The sequence below is a fragment of the Sander lucioperca genome, chromosome 11, assembly GCF_008315115.2.
Source record: "Sander lucioperca isolate FBNREF2018 chromosome 11, SLUC_FBN_1.2, whole genome shotgun sequence".
Lineage (NCBI taxonomy): Eukaryota > Metazoa > Chordata > Actinopteri > Perciformes > Percidae > Sander > Sander lucioperca.
In genome coordinates this window covers 14,755,184-14,777,875 of record NC_050183.1, presented here as the reverse complement: position 1 = coordinate 14,777,875, position 22,692 = coordinate 14,755,184, and the positions used below count along the sequence as shown (strand labels likewise).

At 43.4% G+C, this 22,692-nt stretch overlaps 1 protein-coding gene and 1 long non-coding RNA gene across 11 annotated transcripts in view; both read right to left on the bottom strand.

The window, feature by feature from the left end:
* The window catches only part of mast2 (microtubule associated serine/threonine kinase 2), a 264,432-nt gene that overhangs the window by 134,080 nt on the left and 107,660 nt on the right, over positions 1-22,692 (bottom strand). The window contains exon 1 of one of the 10 annotated variants that reach the window (XM_031306598.2): positions 1,858-3,670. The exons of 8 other annotated variants lie outside the window; for them this stretch is intronic. In XM_031306598.2, coding sequence (XP_031162458.1) covers positions 1,858-1,896 — 39 coding nt within the window. In that variant the 5' untranslated portion in view covers positions 1,897-3,670. Of the gene's footprint in view, positions 1-1,857; positions 3,671-22,692 lie in introns of those variants that run through there. One more of the 10 variants, XM_031306601.2, reaches the window with a different exon arrangement.
* Positions 3,566-17,280, bottom strand: LOC116054877. Its single transcript, XR_004106170.2, has 3 exons — positions 17,148-17,280; positions 7,623-7,627; positions 3,566-3,576 (listed from the first exon to the last, which is right to left on the bottom strand). It is a non-coding gene; the product is annotated as an uncharacterized LOC116054877 (long non-coding RNA).

The window sequence follows — 22,692 nt, the reverse complement described above, 5'->3', positions numbered from 1 at the left end:
AGACACGGTGTTTTAGATGTTTTTGAAGTTGTTTTCATAGCTTTCAGGAAGCCACTGGATTCTATAAATTTGAGATTAAAAATCAATATGCAAAGGATTGAAACATAGCCTGGGAAAACCCTGACGAACTCCTGACGGAAATTTGAGATTTGCTATGCAAGTCAGTCTGGCCAAGAGCCCATTCAAGCCCATTTCAGATTTTTTCCAAATCGAGGCACCAATCACAACCGTTGAGGCGGGCTTTACACCAATCACAACCTTTGAGGCGGGCTTTACACCAATCACAACCGTTGAGGCGGGCTTTACACCAATCACAACCGTTGAGGCGGGCTTTACACCAATCACAACCGTTGAGGCGGGCTTTACACCAATCACAACCGTTGAGGTGGGCTTTACACGATGACGATAGCGCAGCGACGTCGAGCAGCTTTTTGTTTACATTCAACATGACGGCCACCGAAGCGCAGCAACCCGTTGATGCCGCTGTCGTTGCTACGTCACCTGGATCGTTGGTCTGATTGGTTGAAGGACTATCCAATTGTGCCCAGAGGCATTTGAGCGGCGTCCATTGGTGACGCCCCTTTGGAAATGAGCTGTGAATGAAGCTTCCCCAGACCCTTCTCAGTTGTAACTGAGAAGGGTCTGGTGTCAACCAGGCTAACTGAAACATGCTTTGAGATACTGAAGCTACTGAATCCCAGTTGGCATCATGTTTGCTTGATATTACGTGTTTTTGTTACCTTGTTGTAAATTCGATCACTAATACATTGGAACTTAGAGTCTCAGATCAATTGTTACAAGCATGGTTTAAGTGTTTCCTTCTATAAATCTGATTACGTATTTGACAAATCGATATTTTAGTGATGCTTAGGTGTAAAAAATGACATGGAACTGTTAAAAATGTCCTTCACAAGTGTCCGATGTCCAAGGCCACATCTTTATGTCTGTTGTTTTGTCCAAATATCACTCCAAATGCCAAAGATGTTCTCTGTACAAGCTGCAAATCTCCCCTTTTTGAAAAGCTGGAACAAGCATTTGTTTGCCATTTTTGCCTAATAAATTACTTATGACTAATATCTAGATTTGAATGGATATTTTGAGTATGCGTGGTGATGTGTTCAAGCTAAAACAAAGTGTTAAGATGCTCTTTAAATCGATTTACATACCACTCTGATTGTGAACCATTAAATGACTCAAAGGTTGGAACAACCTATTCATCTAAAATGTCCAACGCTAATAAGACAATGAGCTAAAAGAATGTATTTCTAAAGCTGTAAAGCTCCGATAGGCTATATTATGACAGCGTGTCTTTCTGTGTGCTTTGATACGTGATGGCTTGTTGTTGCTCACTGGGCTCTGGCGTCATTAACCGATTACCACCAGAGAGAAACTGGATAGGTCTGGTAAGATGCTGTGTGTGTGTGTCTCTCTCACACACACACACACACACACACACACACACACACACCACAAACCACACAGGTCCAGATCGGTGTGTAATGACATTCTCGTGCCCTGCGCTTGCTCCTACATCAGTTTAGTTATCACTCCACATTAAGTGTGTGTGTGTGTGTGTGTGTGTGTGTGCTGCCTTTCCTAATACCAGCTTGACATGTGATAGAGTGAATGCATGTGACTGTTTAAGTGTGCGTTTGAACAGTGAAGCTGTATCAAAAAATCTCAACGTGTGTACAGAACTCCTAGTGAGCAAAAGGGCAGAATGTGTTTTCCTGCCTACATTCTTTCCTTTTAACCCAATCAATCTCTGCGAGTCCAATTCTCAAATTGCGACCTTTGATCCCCGTGAACCACAGAGGAATCCTGAGCTGCACTCTTGAGTAACAAACCGGTTCTTACCTGAAGTCCCCTGCGCCTCAAAATACTCGAGTCATCCATGATTCCGTGAGCTTAGCTATCTTGTCCTTTTTGGGGTTTTTCTTTTTACAGAGCTACAAAGTTCAGGCACTTTCCAGAAAATCTGTCCACATGGAGGGAGTTACATTATAACCTCCACCTTTCTTTGTCCAACAACTGTCAACAAAAAGGTCATGTCATCCAAAAACAGAGATGCCAAGCAAGTTGTCCTTTATCTGAGAGACCTCTTTTCAAAACGGTCCCCTCTGCTCATTTTCCAGGTCTGTAAAAATCTCTACAAGCCGTGTTATTTTTCTTCTAATGAGCGGATCTGGTTTGGTTCTTTGAAGACCATTCCTGTGCACTCTTCAAAAGACAATTGGTGTCAAAAAGAGTGTGTTTCTAATTAAAGTGGGTCAAAAATGTAAAGCCCAAGGCTTCAGGGATAGCCCATCTAGCGAGCTCTGAATTGCTCCAACAAATGTTCAAAAAGGCAAACAAGAAGACACTGTAGACAGGACAATTAAAGTCAGGGAAAGTGTTAGTCTTGTTTGTTTTGGCTCTGGATCAGAGCATCGCTGCTCTGTTTTTCCTTCCTCTATCTCTTTTGTTGATTCCAGCGGGTTGTCGAGGAAGGTGCGGTCTGGATGCAAACGATTGTGGACCGTCCTCTCCTCTCTTTCTTCGTCAGAGCACGTGTTTGTTCCTGAGCTCGGCCTCCGTCAGCTGCTCTCCCATTCATCCGTTCGGCGCTGGACACACCCCTCCTTCTCACTCTCGCACAGAGGTAAAGAGAGTACTCTCCGGCGCTCGGCTCTTCTCCTCTGTTTTCTAACCCTGTGTTCTCTTGTCCTCTTCTTTTCGGTCCGCCTCCCACTTAAGGCACTAGTCCAGAGGCGACTCCACTGCCTCCATTATTCATGGGCGACTCGCAATACAAATTAATGATGACAATGGGGCCTTAGGGGATGGATAGAGGGAGGAAGAAGAGGATTAAAGGGAGGCAAACATACAGTAAATAGGGAAGGCACCAGCTTGCAGCCCTCTGGCTTAGCCGAGCGGTCCTGAAATCGCTGCAAAAACACGCACAGGGAGCCGGCTTCAGAGGCGTCAGTAAGGAGTGTGTGGATTTATGAGTGAGCCCACAGAGTTTAGAAAAAAAAGGCAGGTGTTCTCTCAATCTCTCAAATACTTTTTCTGTTTGGGGACAAGAAGAAAAAGAGAGAGAAAAGGGAATCCAAAAAAAACAACAACACAGACTGCCCACGCTTATAGCCGCTGGACTGGCCTGGGCACAGAGAGAGTAGACAGAAAACAAGAGGCTGTTTGTTTGCTAGCAGCGGTCAACTGAGCGCAGAGGCACCTCGCATCCATCTCAATGCCAACCGGCCCGGCCAGATTCCATCTGGTTAAAGCCGGCAGGAGCTCAGTGACTCCCACACACACACACACACACACACACACTGTCGCCTCCACATGCAAGCCTGTCAGACACACACACTAGTCATCTCTTCATCTCCGGAGTCCTTTTCTGCGTCCTCTCCTGCGTCTCTTAATCTTTTGGTGTTGTTCCAAAAGGCTGCAGGAAGGAGGAGATCCGGCACAGCTGAGGGATACAATGCAAGAGGAGGACCGAGGAAGGTTGTCCGCCCTCTGAGAGAAGTGCAGATGTGGCTTTGGAGCAGATCCCTTCCTTCCTCTCCTCCTACTCGTCAAATGTCTCTGTCTCTTCTGTTGTTGCTTTCTTTGCTCTCGCTCTGATGTGTCAGTATGCTCACATGCTGTGACTCCTCCCCCATTCTTCCCTCTCTCCCTCTCTCTCTTCCTCTCTCTGTGTGGAAGCGTGAGCAGGAGACAGAGACTTTGCTCACAATGAATGGAGGGACTACGCGCTCCGCCTCCCCTTCCCTCCCTCCCTCCCTCCCTCCCTCCTCTGCACTGTGTCCACTGCCTCAGCCTCACTCGCTCAAAACAAGAGGGTGTGTTCACACCCCACACACACACACACACACACACACAAACACACACACAGAGCAATCTGTGGTTCATGTTTTATTATTGTGTTTGAATGAATTAATCATGAGTGCCCTGATCAGAGACTTTCTATGATTACTTATTCAACACGATGAATTCAAATGCAGGCAGGTCTCTTGTTAGTCAACATTTACATACAGCCTCCATCTTCTCAAATGGGACGACACGCAAACATTATACCTAAATGTGATCGTTGGGCATCGATGTGCTGCTCTGACAGCCTCCTATCTTCAGGTTTTAGTCTTTCCACCAGATGTTAACCTGCTGCGGGGGACGGGGGGGGTCTGGTCTGGTCAGGCTTTCGGTCGGTGTTCCAGTTCATCCCAAAGGTGTTGGATTGGGGTTGGGAAAACCATTTGTTTATGGAGCTGGCTTTTGTTTATGGTGACGTTGTTATGGAATAAGAGGAAAGGGTCAAACACAAAGTGTTGACACAAAGTGGTCTAAAATGTGACTGTATGCTGCAGCATTAAGATTCTCCGTTGAAACTATGGAGCGTAAATCGGGGGAAATAGAGCCAATGCGAAAAGTCCAAAAGTATTTGGACAGTGAATCCACATACATTTGGCCACATGGAGCATTTGTGATTGAAAGTAAGTGGGCTAAAAACATGCAAAAACACTGCAACTGCTGCCTTTTAAAGTTGTACAATATCATTGAACTTTGGACTGTTCAAAAAGAAAGAAAAAAAGAATCCGTTTGTTTTCCTTGGTTTGATGGAAGTTGTGATGGACATTTATCACACATTTTTGAGAGTTATTACAGGCCTAGATATGATATGTGATGACGTAATTCTTTGTTTCCGAACTAATTCCAGGAAGAGTTGTATGAGAGTTTTATGCCGTTAACGTTGCATCTTAGTAAAGACAGGATGACAGCCTGTTAAGATAAGAAGAGATAAGAAGCCTTTATTGTCATTATATTACAATGACGACAACTAAATTGTGACTGCCACTCCCCTCTGAGCTCAAATAAAAACTATATTGCATACATCCGTATATATAACATCAAAACAACAACACTCATTCAACAACCAACATTCATTGTAAAACAGGGGCAGGTAGGATTGTGATAAATCATAAATATATCGCACAGATCGTAACGGGGCTGTAGTACTCGAGTCCGGTCTTGGACTCGAGTCCGGACTCAAGGCGGTTTTTCTATGGACTCGGACTTGTCTCGGTCTCTGCCACTGGTCTTGCCAAATATGGCTTTTGGTCTCGAGTCCATGTGTCTTTATTATGTTTATAATAATATTGGAGGGAAAGTGAAACACAGCTTGGACGGGGATGTTCAGCATTCACAAGTTTAGACAGCTAGCTGACGCTACGCCGACGTTTGCTAACGTTAGCGCAACAGCGTTAGCCTAGAAGCCTAAATATTATGACTGCCTTCGGAGTTTCCTATATCTGCGTCCACGTTGTCAACATACGAGCTGTGGCGTTAGTGCTCCTTTTGTACCATCATTTTATGGAATGAAATGTTAAGCTTCGCTCCTACGAGATGGGTGGGCTTTTGTTACGTTACACACAAAGCTAACTGGCTATAGTTAGCCTGTACGTATGCTAGCGGACAGTAGCTTACGTTACCGAGCCAGCCAGCAACTTCGGCAGTAGTTTCGGCGAGCTAACCACGACAGTGTTGTTGCCTGCAATTAACCTCTGCTGCTAAAAGCAGTCAACCTGCAGTGATGTTTGAAATGGAGATGCACATATCGGGCCTGTTCCCGGAGATCCTGGCCATTATTTTTTTCTGTCCTGGATTCGGTCTTGACTCGGACGCGAACCTTTTGGGACTCGGTCCTGTCTTGGACTCGAACCTCTTTGGACTCGGTCTTGACTTGGTCTCGACTAGTCCTGGTCTTGGACTTGTCTTGGACTCGACAGAGATGGTCTTGACTACAGCCCTGGATCGTAATAATAATATAATATTGCACAGATCAGTAAATGAATGTAAAAACAATAATAAAATGCAATAAAATGCAGAGTCGTTATGTATGTAGATTTAGAGTGTGGATGGTCTTAGGACAGAAACTGTTCATTAGTCTGGTTGTTCGTGTTCTGGTTAAAACCAGGATACTATTTTTAACTGGGGAGCCTCCTCTGCAATAAACAGACGGAGAAACAGAAAGGGAAAAGAAAGGCAGAATGAGGAGAGAAAAAACGGATACAAAGTGAAACGGAGGCAGAGATGTAAGAGAAGGCAGAGTGGCTGGTGTCCTCCTACGCTCCACAGAAAGCCATGTACTGGTGACTCACAAAGAGATGAGAGATTTGTTAATGAGGAGGGAAAAATAGGTTGAATAACTAAGAAAAATAGCACCACTTCTCTAACAGTGACAGGTCACTGGTCACTGTTTGTGACCACAGCAGCTGGTCTCTGTCTGCCTGCTGGAGTATGAATGCTAGGTGTAGAATCTTTTAGCATAGTATGACGATAGTTTTTTTTTTTTAAGATTATTTTTTGGCCTTTATTGACAGGACAGCTGAAGAAATGAAAGGGGAGAGAGCGGGAGGAATGACATGCAGCAAAGGGCCGCAGGTTGGAGTCGAACCTGGGCCCGCTGCGTCGAGGAGTAAACCTCTATATATGGGCGTCCGCTCTACCAACTGAGCTATCTGGGCGCCCGTATCACGATATTCCTCTGGCAATACTATATCGATAAACGGACACCAAGTATCGATCTATTATTCTATGAACTGCAAATGAGAGTTTAAAGCACCGCTAGAGAACTTTTCCTGCTTCGGTCCCCCTAAAGGTTGTCTCATTGGAACTACAGCTCACACTACCCGATCTGGCAAACTTGAATAATGTAATGTAATGTAATAGCCGATTCTGCTTCCAACCTGTAGGGGGACCGAAGCGGGAAAAGTTCTCTAGTGTTGCTTTTACTTTTTGGTACCAGAATAATACAAGCGATTGCTTTTTCAGTCCACTAGATGTCCCATTCCTAATCCAATAAAATTAAAGTGAGATGAACAAACAGAGAAATGTATCTTTTTAGATAAAACATGCTGGCAAAGTTTATCTTTGGGCACGTAATTTGAAGTTGGAAAGGCAGAGTATCGCAATATGTTTAAAAGTGCAATATCATCGTATTGTGACATAAGTATCGTGATAATACCGTATTGTGGGGCCTCGGGTGGTTCCCACTTCTAATACATGCATGTACTGCGATTGTACAGCATGAACTGAAAATACTGTGCTTCTATGCACGGATCAGTATGTTCAGAATCCGCTCCCTCTTTGTGAGGAGAAACCAGACCCTGAGTAATGTTGGTGAAACAGTGCGAGGCCCCTCCCCTCTCCGCCGGGCCCCCGGCTCCTGGTCAGAGGCTCTGTGTTAATGAGAGCAAAGGCCAAAGGGGCCACGGGGAGGAATGTTCACACAGCAACAATGAGACTGACTGACACCGGCTTACTGACCGACCGGGTCGACCGACGGCCGCTTCAACCGGCCGCTTCTACAAAACACACAGAGGCCCGGCTGAGCAGCTCTGAAATACCTCTACATGCTCAACATGTGAGAACATCCTGAATACTTTACATTCACACCAGTTCCGAGGATGAAACAAATCCCTTTTCCAAGAACATTGATTGAGTCACAATAAACTACAGTGTGTGTGTTCATGGTGATGAAGGGACATGTCACCCTGGGCAACAGTGTGCCTCACTGGTCTGTTTTTAAGATGCATCAGGCTGTGAATACACACACAATACTTGTTAGTGGATACATTCACTGATGGTTTGGGTCTGCACCACAGATGCATAATAGGAACTGGATACAGTGTTCGAGGCAGAGCCCCGGTCATCCCTATGAGAGTTGCACAGTGGCGCATGAAGCCATCATGGAGCCAAAACCATGCATATAATTAGCCGGGTGATCAGCGCTGCTTTTGCACTCACTGTGTGGCCCATAGAGCAGGTACTGCTCTATGAGAGAACTCCACCAGTCGAGAAGGCTACTTTCGGTTTAGCTCTGCGCTAACTTGAATGGGGAATCAATTGTTCATTTGTGCGACTCTTCTAGACTTTCCAAACGTTATGGGACCGAATTAATCAGATCCTAATAGAGAAAGTAGTCATTTAGATGGGGTTGTGACGCTCAAAGAAACGTATCCACACTGTTTTACAGTGACATCTCTTTCGCCATGTAAGTCTTAAGGAACAAGTCTTACAGTGCTCATATTATGCTTTTTGGCTTTTCCCCTTTCCTTTATTGTGTTATATATCTTTTTTGTGCATGTTATAGGTTTACAAAGTGAAAAAGCCCAAAGTCCACCCCAAAGGGACTTACCATCTCCAACAGAAAACACTGTTCACAAACTGCTCCAAACAGCTCTATTGTAGTCCAGCCTTTACTTCAGAGACAAACGTGTGTTGCAAAGTGACTCGCCTAGCTGCTAGCATAGCACACCCTCATACTCTGCTTCTGACTGGCTAGTAGTCCTTACCTAGCTACTGAGCATGTGCGACTCCCAACAAAGATGGAACAGAAGTGCGATGCCTCACTCTGTAGCTAAAACAGAGAGCTCAACACACAGGGTGAAAAGAGGAGCTGCAGCAATGTGCAGTACAACAAAAATATGGTGTTTTCTGAAAATTAAACCATGTAAATTCAGATACAACCTCTAAATACAATTATGAACCTGAAAATGAGCATAATATGAGCACTTTAATGGGCCAGAGGGCACCACGTGACGGGCCAGGAGTTGGGATTTCACTGTTTAGCCGACACGTTCAACTTGCTTCAAAGCCCGGCACACTGGTCAGCACATGAGATTTGTTGGCAACAAGAAAAAGAAAGAACATCACGCGTCCAATCCTTAAAAAATGCTCTAAAGAAACGACTTACTGTGGAAGTGAAAGTGAAGAATAAAACTCTCATTTATCGTCTGACCCACTCTCACTGACAACAAAGTGAAGGAGTTTAAAGAGCGTCTCAAAGTGTCTGCGTGTGCCTGCAACATGGTGTTTGGTGTTTTAAGCCCCCAACGTCGCCTTCCAGGCAGCGCGGCAATGGTTATGTTTAGGGTTAAGGCAAGGGGGTAAGCTTCTCCTCGGACCGCAAACCTCCTATGGCGCCATTTTAATGCTACAAAGCGATCACCTCCCGTTAGCATCCCATTGACTGTCATTCATTTTGACGTCACTTTGACAGAGAATAACTTTACATCTGAAGAGTTTAAAGACTCTATTTGTCCATTGTTTATTTCTAAAGAAACACGACAATGTATAAAAGGCTCCATTACCTTGTACCTCACGTTATGGCTCCGTAGCAGACGTTTTTGTAAAAATAGGCTAATGATTGGGTCATAACCACACGACTTACTGTCACATAGTAGAGGAATTACCGTATAGTACAGGAGAAGTGTGCAGGCAGTCTGGACTTACATTAGCTGTTTAAGTTTAATTACTAATGTTAACTATCATTTTAGTGATCAATAATTAGCCTGTGCCTATGTTATCTCCTTACATATACCTACGCTCTCCGTCTCTGCTAGATTGGGAATGATTGAGATTTCTCTTGGCACAGCTACCAGAAGACTTCCAACTTTCAGACACGTTGCTCACGGCACATTTACGTCGTCTCTCTCAGTTGGAGGCTGCTCAGTAACGCTCAGCCATCACCGGAAAAGTGCTTCTAACGGCCTTCACTGGTCTCTGGCCAGAGCAACGGGATCTGTTGGTCCATTCTTATATACAGTCTATGGGTTAAGGTGAGGGTTAGCTGCCTGGAAGGCGACGTTGGAGGCTTAAAACACCATCGAGCCTGCAACATATTTCATCCAATAGTTGTTGAGATATTTCAGTCTGGAACAAAATGGTGGACTGACCAAAAAATGTGTAAGCAAGGACATTGTCAGGCTCTGCTCTCGTCACTGCTTTGAACCGACTTAAAAATACTCCTGAGCACTTTTTAATGTCAACACGTTCTTTATTTAGAAGAAAAATGGCAACAAGCTCTTATACTTGCATTTGGGAATGGGCGTAAAATAAAGCATTTTTCACATTTTTACTTTCACAGCTTGATAAACACTCACAATATGTTGTCTGCCTTAAACAAAGGATTCTGTTACTTTTATCTTAAGCCACGGAACGAGATACTGTGAAACACAAGGCGCTCAGAAACCACAGAGTAGAAAAAAAGGGAAGAAAGAGTGATGATGAACGAGAGAGGAAGCGATAAGAAAGGCTGTTTTCTTCTTCACACACAGCTAATTAAAGCAAAAGCCTGGTCCTGCTCTGTTTTATGTCTCTGCTGTATTGGAGGTTAATTAAAGCGGTGGCCCAAGGCTGTCCCTGTCAATGACGAAGAACTGCCAAGAGCAGCATTTTCTGTCTGTTATTTTATTTCTATCTTTTCTGAGGCTCATAAAAAGAAAGAAAAAGGTCTCGTTTCTTTGACCTCCCATAGAAACGCTCAGACAGCGGCACGTCTGTTTTTAGCTGACAGCGTCAGGCTGGTTGATGCCTGTCAAAACAAGAGACCCGGTCCCCTGACCTTCTGCTGTCTTGATTGTAAACCTTGTATTCATTTTATTTTTAATTAAATCTGCAAATAATGAGTCCAAACACGGCCCAACGTGAATGCGCTCAGGCCTGTTTCGGTTCGTAAAGACACCACATTACACAGAGTGATTTTTTGGGGCACTACTGTAGTCTTGCAGTGCCAGACCTTCCTTCACAGCGCTGCGGAGGAGGGTCTGGCGAGTCCACGCAGCATTCTGGGATGGGAGAAAAACATGCTCTGGCTTATTGGCATTTCTTTAAACCAATCACAATCGTCTTGGGCGGCGCTAAGCACCGTACGGAGCAACGGCGCTGCTGGAAAATAGCCTCGGGAAGGAACTTGTTTTGGTGGAACGTGTGGACGTTAAACGTACTACGTTTAAAAGTTGTTTTAGTCGTGCAACAGAAAACTCAGATTGGACAGATAGTCTAACTAGCTGTCTGGATTTACCCTGCAGAGATCTGAGGAGCAGTTAACTAGAGTCCTCAGAAATCCACCGGAGTTTAAATTGTCAACACAAAGGAAGGATTTCCGACCTAAATGAGTGACATTCGGCGGAATTTCCGTATCCGGAATTATTTCCGAATCGGGGCACTGACTGAAGGTTCGTAAAGTCAAATGGTTAGGAAGTGAGAGGTCGAAGATGACAAAGGCGCACACACACCCACACACACACACACACACACACACATACTTACACATTCAGTCATTTGAGAGTTTTCCCTGGACACTTTTACATTGGCATGTTATCGTTTCACATTCCAGAGCAACATTCAGTCGAACATGACGATATGGAAACAAGTGGCCTCTGCCTGGTAAAGGCTGAGGATGGAATCTAATATCTCTCAACCACAGAGCCTTATATGCTCCGGTGAGTATTTATGTTCTGATTGTTTTAGTCTGTGCCTGCATGTCTGCAAAGGACATACATGATAAGTTGATTGACATGAAAAATAATCAAATATTTGGAAAACGGGTTGATTGAAGTCAATTTTAAAGCAAAAAAACAAGCAAAAAAAACGCCACACTTTTCCTCAATCCAGAGTCTATATTGTGATTATGTGTGGCTCTTCGTCGTCTTAGTTGATAGTAAACTTAATATCATCAGGTTTTGGACTGTTGGCGGAAAAAAACACTCATTTTTATGACGTCATCGTGGGCTTTAGGCTTATTGTAACTGAAAAACAACAACACCATTTTCTGATATTTTAAAGATGTCACGGCACAATCCTTTTCCTATTGGCTATAGGCATTAATATCTGATGACGCATTGGGGTCATTTCTGGATCTGGAACAGTAAATATATTACATATTGGACCTTTAACAGGTTGCCCGATGGCCCGGGGCTAGTAAAACGCCACGTTGGGCGAGTAAATATAACAACCCACTTGCCTGTTCGGGGATCATTGTATCATAAATAAATAATGTTTTTTGGTTTTTTTTTTTTCACTGTTTCTTTCGACATTTTACACTTTTTGTGTAAGTTTATTTTATTTTTTAATCTATTTCAAACAATTTCTATGAGAGCGAGGAAAAATTGACTTTGGAAGTACATTTTTTTTTTTTTTTTTTTTCACAAACTGCTCCAAACAGCTCTATTGTAGTCCAGCCTTTACTTCAGAGACAAACGTGGTCACTTTGGAACACACGTTATAATGCTCGCCTAGCTGCTAGCATGGCACGCCCTCATACTCTGCTTCTGACTGGCTAGTAGTCCTTACCTAGGTACTGTCAGAGCACGCCCTCATACTCTGCTTCTGACTGGCTAGTAGTCCTTACCTAGGTACTGTCAGGGCACGCCCTCATACTCTGCTTCTGACTGGCTAGTAGTCCTTACCTAGCTACTGGACATGTGCGACTCCCAACAAAGATGTTACAGCAGTGAGAGGTCTCACTCTGCAGCTAAAGCAGAGAGCTCAACACACAGGGTGAAAAGAGGAGCTGTAGCAATGTGCAGTACAACAAAAATATGTTTTTTTGAAAATTAAACCATGTAAACCTATTCTAGTACAACCTCTAAATACCGTTACGTTATCCACATCGTAAATATCTACAGATGAACTGTCACCGGAGCATCAAGGCTGAGCAAAGAGGCTCCCTGAGCCGAGGATGAGAGGTAGGCCTTTCATCCTTACTTTTAGCCTGGCGGGCTAGCGCTTAGCTTTGTAGTTTCATATGCACGGGCTAACAAAACTCTGAAGCCCTAGACGTAACGATACTATCAAGATTTCCCAGGGTTGTGTTTAAGCCATGACATAAAAAAATAACCTGCAGATTAATTGATAATGTGCCATCACATTCCCAGCCTCTTTACTGTTAACCTTTTTGTAAAAAGGCAATATGAATAAAGATCACTATTAAGAAATATGTGATACACGCTGCGCAGTCAGCGGCTAAAGTTTCAACCTGGTGGCCTCTCATTATATTTACTTAATACAGTTGTCACGCAGGTCAGTTCTTCTCCACAGCTTCATGAATATGGAGTCAGATTTAACAAGCGGCCCTTTATTTTACTTTCCAGCTCTTCGTCCACAGAGGGTTGTAAACATTATTTTTTTTAATGCAACCCTCCTCCTTTTATTTACAGTTTGGTTGCTTAATTAAAAACTATCGACCAGGACCCAAACCACTAACTCACATCCACCACCATGTCAACGTCACGCATGCAATTGCGCACGCGAACACACACACACACACACACACACACACACACACACACACACAGGTTTGTGGCACTATCTTTGTGGGGACCCGTCATTGACATAATACAATCCCTAGCCCCTTACCCTAACCTTAACCATCACAACTAAATGCCTAACCTTAACCCTTACCCTCACCCTAACCATAACCTAATTCTAACCCTAATCCTAAAACCAAGTCTTAACCCTCAAACAGCCCTTTAACCTTGTGGGGTCCAGTATTTTGGTCCCACAAAGCTGTCGGGACCCCACAAGTATACTGGACCCGGTTTTTGGACCCCACAAATATAGTTAAACAAGCGCACACACACACACACACACACGCACACGCACACGCACACACACACACACACACACACACACACACACACACACACAGGCTGTTGTTCCAGGCGAGACCGTCATCTGCATTGTGTAATAAAGGAGCGGAGATAAAGAGCTCCAGTTTGTGCGACTTCATTCATCAGCTTAATGAGCTGGTCTACGGTTACTGCGAGTGCCCTGCAGCCAGCTGGCCGTCTGTCTGGACAACCGCCTGGCTGATACCTCCGCTCAGCGCATGTGTGTTCAGACACACTGAACATCAGCAAACAATAAAGGAGCAAATGAGGTTTGGGGTGATAATAGGGAGCATCAATTATATAAACTGGTATAAACAATACCAGTGTGTCAATGGTTGTCCACTGCAAAGATCAGAACCAGAATACTTTATTGATTCCCTCAATGAAAATGTTTAGATGCAGTCAAATTCAAGGTAAACAAATAAGAAATGATTGAGTCAATAAGTGTATAAAGTAGCATAGCTACAGTAAGAGATACAAACGTTAAGTAAAGGTAAAGTGAAATTAAGTTAAAAAGTAAAATTAGGTTAAAATGATTGTTTCTAAAACAATGGATTGTACAAATTATATTCCAGTGCAGTGTGAACATAAAAAAGTACAGTGTCAACTATATTTGTTAAAGGCAAAATATGTGTCTAACCATTCTAAAATGAAGTATTGTGGTGCTGCAGAGACGTCTCGGCCTACAAATCCTATCCTACAGACTAAAGAAAAAATCTTAGTTTGGTACAGATCCTCGCAAAAAAATCACACTTCAATCATTTATATTTATATATATATATATATATATATTTTAGGGCTGTCAATCGATTAAAAAAATTAATCTAGTTAATTACATACTCTGTGATTAATTAATCAAAATGAATCGCATACATAATTAACGGTGCCTGAACCGATACTTTTTAAGAAAGTTTTTCCGACAACAGCAGCTGCAGATTGTTACATCCCGGTGTTGAATCCTCTACAGTAAAACACAGTCAAACTTTACACCGTTTAGCGTTAGCTGTCAGCATTGTAACCGTATTTAATCCAGCTACTAGCCAACAGTAGGCTAACGTTAGCTGCTGTCGAGTATAGTGTTAACTAGCTAGCGGTAGGCTAACGTTAGCTGCTGTCGAGTATAGTGTTAACTAGTTAGCGGTAGGCTAACGTTAGCTGCTGTCGAGTATAGTGTTAACTAGCTAGCGGTAGGCTAACGTTAGCTGCTGTCGAGTATAGTGTTAACTAGTTAGCGGTAGGCTAACGTTAGCTGCTGTCGAGTATAGTGTTAACTAGTTAGCGGTAGGCTAACGTTAGCTGCTGTCGAGTATAGTGTTAACTAGCTAGCGGTAGGCTAACGTTAGCTGCTGTCGAGTATAGTGTTAACTAGTTAGCGGTAGGCTAACGTTAGCTGCTGTCGAGTATAGTGTTAACTAGCTAGCGGTAGGCTAACGTTAGCTGCTGTCGAGTATAGTGTTAACTAGCTAGCGGTAGGCTAACGTTAGCTGCTGTTGAGTATAGTGTTAACTAGCTAGCGGTAGGCTAACATTAGCTGCTGTCGAGTATAGTGTTAACTAGCTAGCGGTAGGCTAACGTTAGCTGCTGTCGAGTATAGTGTTAACTAGCTAGCGGTAGGCTAACGTTAGCTGCTGTCGAGTATAGTGTTAACTAGCTAGCGGTAGGCTAACGTTAGCTGCTGTCGAGTATAGTGTTAACTAGCTAGCGGTAGGCTAACGTTAGCTGCTGTTGAGTATAGTGTTAACTAGCTAGCGGTAGGCTAACATTAGCTGCTGTCGAGTATAGTGTTAACTAGCTAGCGGTAGGCTAACGTTAGCTGCTGTCGAGTATAGTGTTAACTAGCTAGCGGTAGGCTAACGTTAGCTGCTGTCGAGTATAGTGTTAACTAGCTAGCGGTAGGCTAACGTTAGCTGCTGTCGAGTATAGTGTTAACTAGCGTCACGTGCAGCGGTGTTTGTGTTTCCTGTATCGTCTTCAGAGCATCAGAGAGAAGAGCAGACATATCAGTGGCACCAGATTTCGGTAGCCAGGGTTGGCAGGAAGAAGATTTTTACGAGTAAATGTTCCAGTTAATGATCCAGGCAGCACATTCTCGTCTCCCTCCTTCATTTTACAGTCCAATGGTGGCTAGAACGGCTCCCGGTTAAACGTCAATATGGAATGGATTAATCTGCGTTATTTTTTTTTAACACATTATTTTTTCTCAGATTAATTAATCGAAATTAGCGCGTTATTTTGACAGCCCTAATAAATATATATTTTTTTTTTTTTTTTCAATGAAAATGAGAATAATGATACAAAAATGATCATTTCCCTCCAATATCGTGTTACAGTACGAACACAAATACAGTGTGTAGTACAGTGTAAATAGAAGTAGCAGCAGTGAAAAATAATAACAGGTACTGCAAAAGTAAAGATGGACAAGTAAAGGAAAGTTTGTGAGAAAGACAAGATAAAGGCAATTAAAGAAAGCTTGAGAGAAAGACAGAAAACAGAACTGAGCAACAATCCGGTCTGGAAATTAAGATCCCGAGGCCTGTTCATTGAGATGACAGCTGTGTGTGTGTGTGTGTGTGTGTGTGTGTGTGTGTGTGTGTGCGTGCGTGCGTGCGTGCGTGCGTGCGTGCGTGCGTGCGTGCGTGCGTGCGTGCGTGCGTGTGTGTGTGTTTGTTTCTGCATTATGCTGACAGGTTGTGTGCTGCTCTGTCTGCACATTGTGCTCACTGTGTATTTGAATGTGTGTGTCAGCCTCCTGCCTCCTCAGACAGGACAGCAGAAGAAAAGCCCAGCCTGAATAAATTAAACACGGCAGTATTTTGTTACAGGCTGACGGAGCTCTGATGGGAACGCTGCGTTAGTCAAGCCCATCCACGACGGCGGAGGGGAGGTTGAAATCGTTAAAAGGGAAAGCTGGATCAACATCTGTACGTCTCTCTGTCTCATGATAGAAAGAGCTTTGACCTTTCGTCATCACAATCAAAATGGAAATCACTTCCCAGTCCCCACTGCTTTCTCTCAGCAAGATACTAATACATGAGCTATTAGCCTAATTTATTTATTAGCTTTGTGAGATTGCTCTTCATTGACTACACTTTGGCGTTTCACACCATAGTTCCCTCCAGGCTCGTCACAAAGCTCAAGGACCTGGGATTAAACACCCCACTGTGCATGTGGATGCTTGACTTCCTGACAGGCAGACCCCAGGTGGTGAGGTGGGGGCGGACACACCTCTTCCACCCTCATCCTAAACACCGGAGCACCCCATGGCTGCGTTCTGAGTCCCCTACTGTACTCCCCTGTAGGGCTGCACAATATATCTGTTTTTTTATCGTTACTTGCATTATCAACCGGCGCAATATACACATCGCGATAGACACGCCGAGATTTTTTGCGTTAGTTGAAAGAAAATATCAGCAGAAAATTACAGTTTAAAAAGAAAAGTCATTCTTTTTTAGTGGAGCCTTTTATATTCAATTCAATGTTAAATTTGTTCAATAAAATAATGTTTGTAATGTTTGTTTTAAATTCAAATTCAACAAGCAATTTGTTGTATTTTAGCACAATACTGAAAGCTGCGGAAATGCAGAACTGGGTACACTTTAATATATGTTTATTTATCGCAAGAAATATCATTAGCGCAATATTCAACAACCTTATCGCATATTTTCCTCATATTGTGCAGCCCTACTCCCCTGTACACACACACACAGGACGAGGGCCCGGCTGGGGCCAGTCCCAGACTAATGGCAGCATTAATGTAGAGCCCAATAGTTTCTGTGATAACAGAATCATGGATGAAATCGCGAAATTAAGAATTTAAAAAAGCTATGACACATTCCATAGGGCCATACATTAAGTACACATTTTACCAGCCACTCAACAGATAGACAATGGTAGATTACCATTGTTTTTGGGCTGGTGAGTGAAGCAGATATACCAGCCACTTGCATATTTTACCAGCATTTGGCTAGTAGATGGTGCTAATTTTGGACCTTGCATCTAAGTTTCCAACCAAGCCACCCCACCCTAACTGTAGTTTTAAAAAAAACATTTTACAATACATTGAAAAATGATTCTCAGTGGCTTAGGCTTGGTGGGAGGGCAACTTAGGCCCAGTGGGCCACCACCAGGCATGCAATACACTGGGGGAAACCCTGCAACAGCAGCATCAACTTTTGCTGACGCACACAGCTGTGTTGGGCCTGATAACAGACAACAACGAAAAGGCCTAAACCAGAGGACCTGACTAGGGTTGGGCCGTAGATATAGAACAACAGGGAATCGTTTGGATTTTAACAATTCTGATTTCAATTCTGATTCTTCCTTTCGATTCCGGTTCTTATCGATTCTCGATTCCGGTTCTTTGAGGGGTGGAGTTGAAACGGGTCAAATTATTTTGATTCAATGGTGGTTTGCAGTTTTACCGGGCTTTTTCAATGTAAAATAAAGCCCCACTAGAGCGCTGCTTACTGTGCTCCAAGGCTGCAACACAACAAGTGCCTGTCCGCTTCGGAAACCAAAACTTGCGCATATTAAATTGGGAAGCGATGATCAGATTTGAAACCAGATCCTCTAAACGATTCCAATAAAGAAACAATTCTACTGGGATCGTAATTTTTGAAACGATTCCAAGTGGGAATCGGTTCTCGATGCCCAACCCTTGACCTGACCCACTGGTGTCAGGACAACAACCTACTCATGAAGGTCTGCGAGACTAAAGAGATGATAGTGGACTATCAGGGAAAAAGCAGGGAAGGAACGACGCCCCCCTAATGTCAACGGGTTGTGAGTGGACAGCTTCAACATCACCGAGGGTCTGACCTGGACGCTGCATAATGACTCAGTGGTGAGAAAGGCCAGGTGATGCCTGTTCCACTTCAAACGCCCTGAGGAAATTCCAGGTATCCCCTCAAATACTGAACAATTTCTCCTCCAGTATCATTGAGAGCGTCCTGACAGGAAACAGCACCGAAAAGGACGCCAACGCCCTTCTACGAGGGAACGTTTGGGAACCGCTGTGGTATTTGATTTTTGATTTGGTACAGAAAAGAATGGACACCAACTGCAACCTTAAACAGTAGAACGTTTACGTTCAAACCAGACTCCAGTAAAATGATCATGACCTAGACCTAAAACTACAAGAGTCTGAGAAATTCAAATCGCAACCTTCCCAACTTACTTACATCTTTTCTAAACAATTCTTTTTCATAAACTCGCATTTCTGCATGATTATGTCTGCTTCATTTATCTCATTGTTGTAAACTGAATGGCTTGGTTTTGTCCTATTTTGTATTTCCTATCATGACGGAGCGAAATTATGAAACTGATTATGATGACATTTCTGAGTACTGCCAACAGGATGCAGAACAGCCTGAAGCAGTCTTAGAACTGACCTTTTTAATTAGTCCAAAAAAAAACTCAGTCCAGTTTTTCCGCATTATAAATGCATTACATGTTCTAGTCTTTTTTTGCTTTGCTCCTGGAGAAGACATTCTATCACAGATCAACCCTCTCACTCTGCTGATAAAAGCCACGGAAAGAGGGCTGTGCTCCCAATTTAAGTAACGTGGAGATCGAGGCGTCACATTCTGGGATGAAGCTCAGACCAGATCAAAGCTTAAGAGGAGAAGAAAGGGGGAAATGGAAAATGAGAGGAAGAGGAGAGGAGTGAGGGGGATGAAAAGGACAGTGTTGCATAAAGCTTATTCCCCATCGGAGGGGGGTTGATAAGAAAATGCTGAGTAAGCCGGGACAAGCTTTACACAGTAATGGGGAGCCAGGGCGAATAAGAGAGAACAAGGGAGAGAGGGAGAAAGAGAGAGGGAGAGAGACGGGGAAACGGGCAAAACAGAGAGAACGAGGGTAGAGAGACATACGGAGGACGTACTGTGAAGACAGAGAAAAATGCGGTGTCCCATTTCTTCCCTTTTATGATTTCAGTGTTTTTAAACTAAACAGTTATTCAGCTCTCTCCCAGTCCTGGACTCAGCAGCAAGACCTTGCAAACGGTCCAAGTAAAGGCTCTGACACACCAACCCGACGGCCGACCGTCGGCAGAAAAGGCAGTCGGACTGATCACTCGGCTCCCCGTCTCTCAAAAAAGTGCCTCCGAACGCACCGAAGCGACGCCGACTTGAGCGTTCGTTCTGCGCGTGCGCAAGACGTAATACGTCTCCATAACAGCAGGCGGCGCTAATCTGTAATCTAATCGGAAATGACAAACGCGTCACGTGGGTCTGGCTTCTCCCGAATTTGACAATGGCGGCTCGTTATACGATCTCGTGTTTTACAAAAATAGTTCACCGAAACGTGTGTCTGAAAACATTTTAAGCGAGAAATAGACCATCTGTCTGTTTTTTTGATTAGGTCAAAACTGGTCAGTTTGAAAGATTTTCGTCAGATTTTGAGAGGCGTTCGTCCGCTCGTCATTTCCACTGTTTTTACATAAGTGCACTGATTCGCTAGTCAAGGGCTAGCACTCCACCAATCAGATTGGCCATTGAGTCCGACTGCCCGCCCACCGATTCAACATATCAAATTGGCCAAAGTGAAGGCAGACGGCTCCTCCGGCTGACGACGGCACGGAAAACACCGAACAGACTCGAGTCACCGACCTCACCAGACTGTCCAACGGCCGATTACGGGGTTGGTGTGTCAGCGCCTTAAAAGGCAGCACGGTTCCAATCACCGGCTCAGTTTTGGATCTGGTTTCAGGTTTATAAAATACTTAATTGCTAAGCTGTGAGGCTAAGACATGTCATATTGTATCTCTTGACAATCTAAACTGCAACATGCAAAACATTTAGGTAAAGGCTTGTTTTTGGGGTTTTCACTTTTACAGGTTAAACTAGCTACATCTCTAGTAGCTGATTATATGAGATGCAGGAACTGAAATTAAAGCTGCACGTAACTTTCCTGATGGACAAACTGTCATCTGATCAATAGTTAACATGCTGCTGAGCCAAAGATCATGTATTACAGAAAGCTGTGACACTCTTTAACAACAGCAAAAGCAAGTGGGAAAATGTTATCTTAACATCGAGGTGAGACTTCTCTGGCGAAACTAAATCAGCTGATAGACTCAACGTAATTTCAGCAGCCGCAATCTCGCAGTTACACCTTGATTTGTATCGCTTGTGGGCTTTCAATGTGTCCGATACAATTAATGGCATATCTTCTGCTCTTATCTCATCGTCAAATTGGGGGTTACAGGTTGTTAACGTTAATTCGCCTTTCCTTTCATCCAGCTACACGACCGACACAGCAATACTTTCCCAATCTGTGTCATGCACACGCGTAAAAAAGAAGATAAGGAACCCAGTCATTAGGGCTGGGAGGATGTGCTTTCGCCCCAATTAAATTCTTTCACGATACAAGGGTGCCAATTTGATTTGTATTGAGACACAATCATTGTCAGAAGCTCTTGAAGACTTTTAAATAGTTGAGTATTTTTTTACATTTCCGAAGCAGTGTATACACATTTATGACCCGATATTTTTCACCCCTATAATACCAATCAATCATTAGTTATCTACCTGGAATTAAATCTCTTCTTCGGATTACAACAACATCATTCGTTTAAAAAAATATACCAACACCATCGGCTTTATTTTCCCCAATAGATAGCTATTATACTCTGTCCTTTGTTCCACATATTACACACATCAGCGACATCGTTATAAGTGCTCAGTCTGAGCTCCTCACAGAAATCTCAGTTTCTCGGCTCTGAAAATACTCGACTGGATGCCGCGAGCGTTCTAGGTGGATACTTTAAGACAGGACATGGTGGTTTTGGGGAAAGGCTACAGGCTTACTACGGCATTGGTTTATCATCCAGGCGCTTATTATTCTTTTTATAAGTTGTAGCACAAGCTGTTTTTTTCCTTGTAACTTCCTCGAAGGGAAATCTCTTGACAATATAGAGGTCCAAACACACACAAGTAGGCTGAGCTTATTTAAAAGAGCTGCTGGAGGCTGTTTTATCAGCCACTGGCCAAGTCCAATCTCCTCTCAACACACAACTTTCAGCTGATCTCTATCTGGAAAAGTTGGGTTTGCTGTTGAACTAGCGAGTGGAAAAGTTCACACACACAATGTGTAAAGTGTACAATGTGTGTGTGTGTGTGTACGAGTTCAAACTCAGTTCACAGCATTGACAGTACTCACTTGGAATCTTGACGGAGGTGGTACTGAAAAAAAGTACCTGTTAGCAGGTACCAGGTACTTTTTATCATAATGGAAAACCAAAAAAGGCGAGTAGAGCAGGTACCATGTGATGGAAAAACGCCAATATAGTCCATGGGCCCAGGCCAGAATATTCACTAATTGGTACCACCCAAGGTGACAAATTCTAGTTTAGATTTTTTTTTATCTATAGCTCTAGATGATATTTCAACATGATAACCTTTTCTTAGTAGCTTTGTCACATAAATCAGCCTCCAATGACACTAACTTACAGTCCCTCCAGAAAAACTATTAATATAACTAAATAATTCAATGCATAATCAGCCAAAGTCCGCATATTTATGCTGGGGGCGCCGCATTTTTTCAAATACGCCGCACTTTCGCCGCATAAATTGCCGATTTCCGCGCAAAATATGCAGGTCTTGCATGATTTCATAATCCCCGCATTTTCGTTTCAAAAAAGTCACATATCTCAGCAGATAGTTGAAAAATGTTGCGTTTACTTCACACAAGAGCAGCCATTTTCCCCTGTTGCCATGGGAACGCTATGAAGTGACGTAATTACGCGACGTGAACATCATCGAAAAGCTGCAAACCCCGCGATGAAGCCATGATGGAACGGCAGTTTTTGCAAGTTCCCGCAATTTTTGCAAGTTCCCGCAATTTCATCGCATAAAATTGCATAAATATCCCGCATATTCCATCGCATTTTTTTAAGAAAACATGCTGCATAATCCAGGAATATTGGCCCGCAACAATCACAAAAAAACTCTGCATTTTTCTGGAAGGGCTGGCTAACCCAAAGAATGAAAAAATCTTGTAACTTTATTTGAACAGAACATGTCATACAAAGAAAACCAAAATAATTCTACCTTGTTTGTGAACTTATTTGATCATTGCAAACTGTTTCTGTTTGATGTTCAATCAGTCCTTCCCTAACGTATATAAAAACCTTACAGAGCGCCATTCTTTCTGCTGCTTCATAATGACATTCTGCTTGGTCCAAGTTCATTTCTTTGTCTTTGTTGTTGGACTTTGTCTATGTCTGTATCTCAATAGTCCCAGGAGG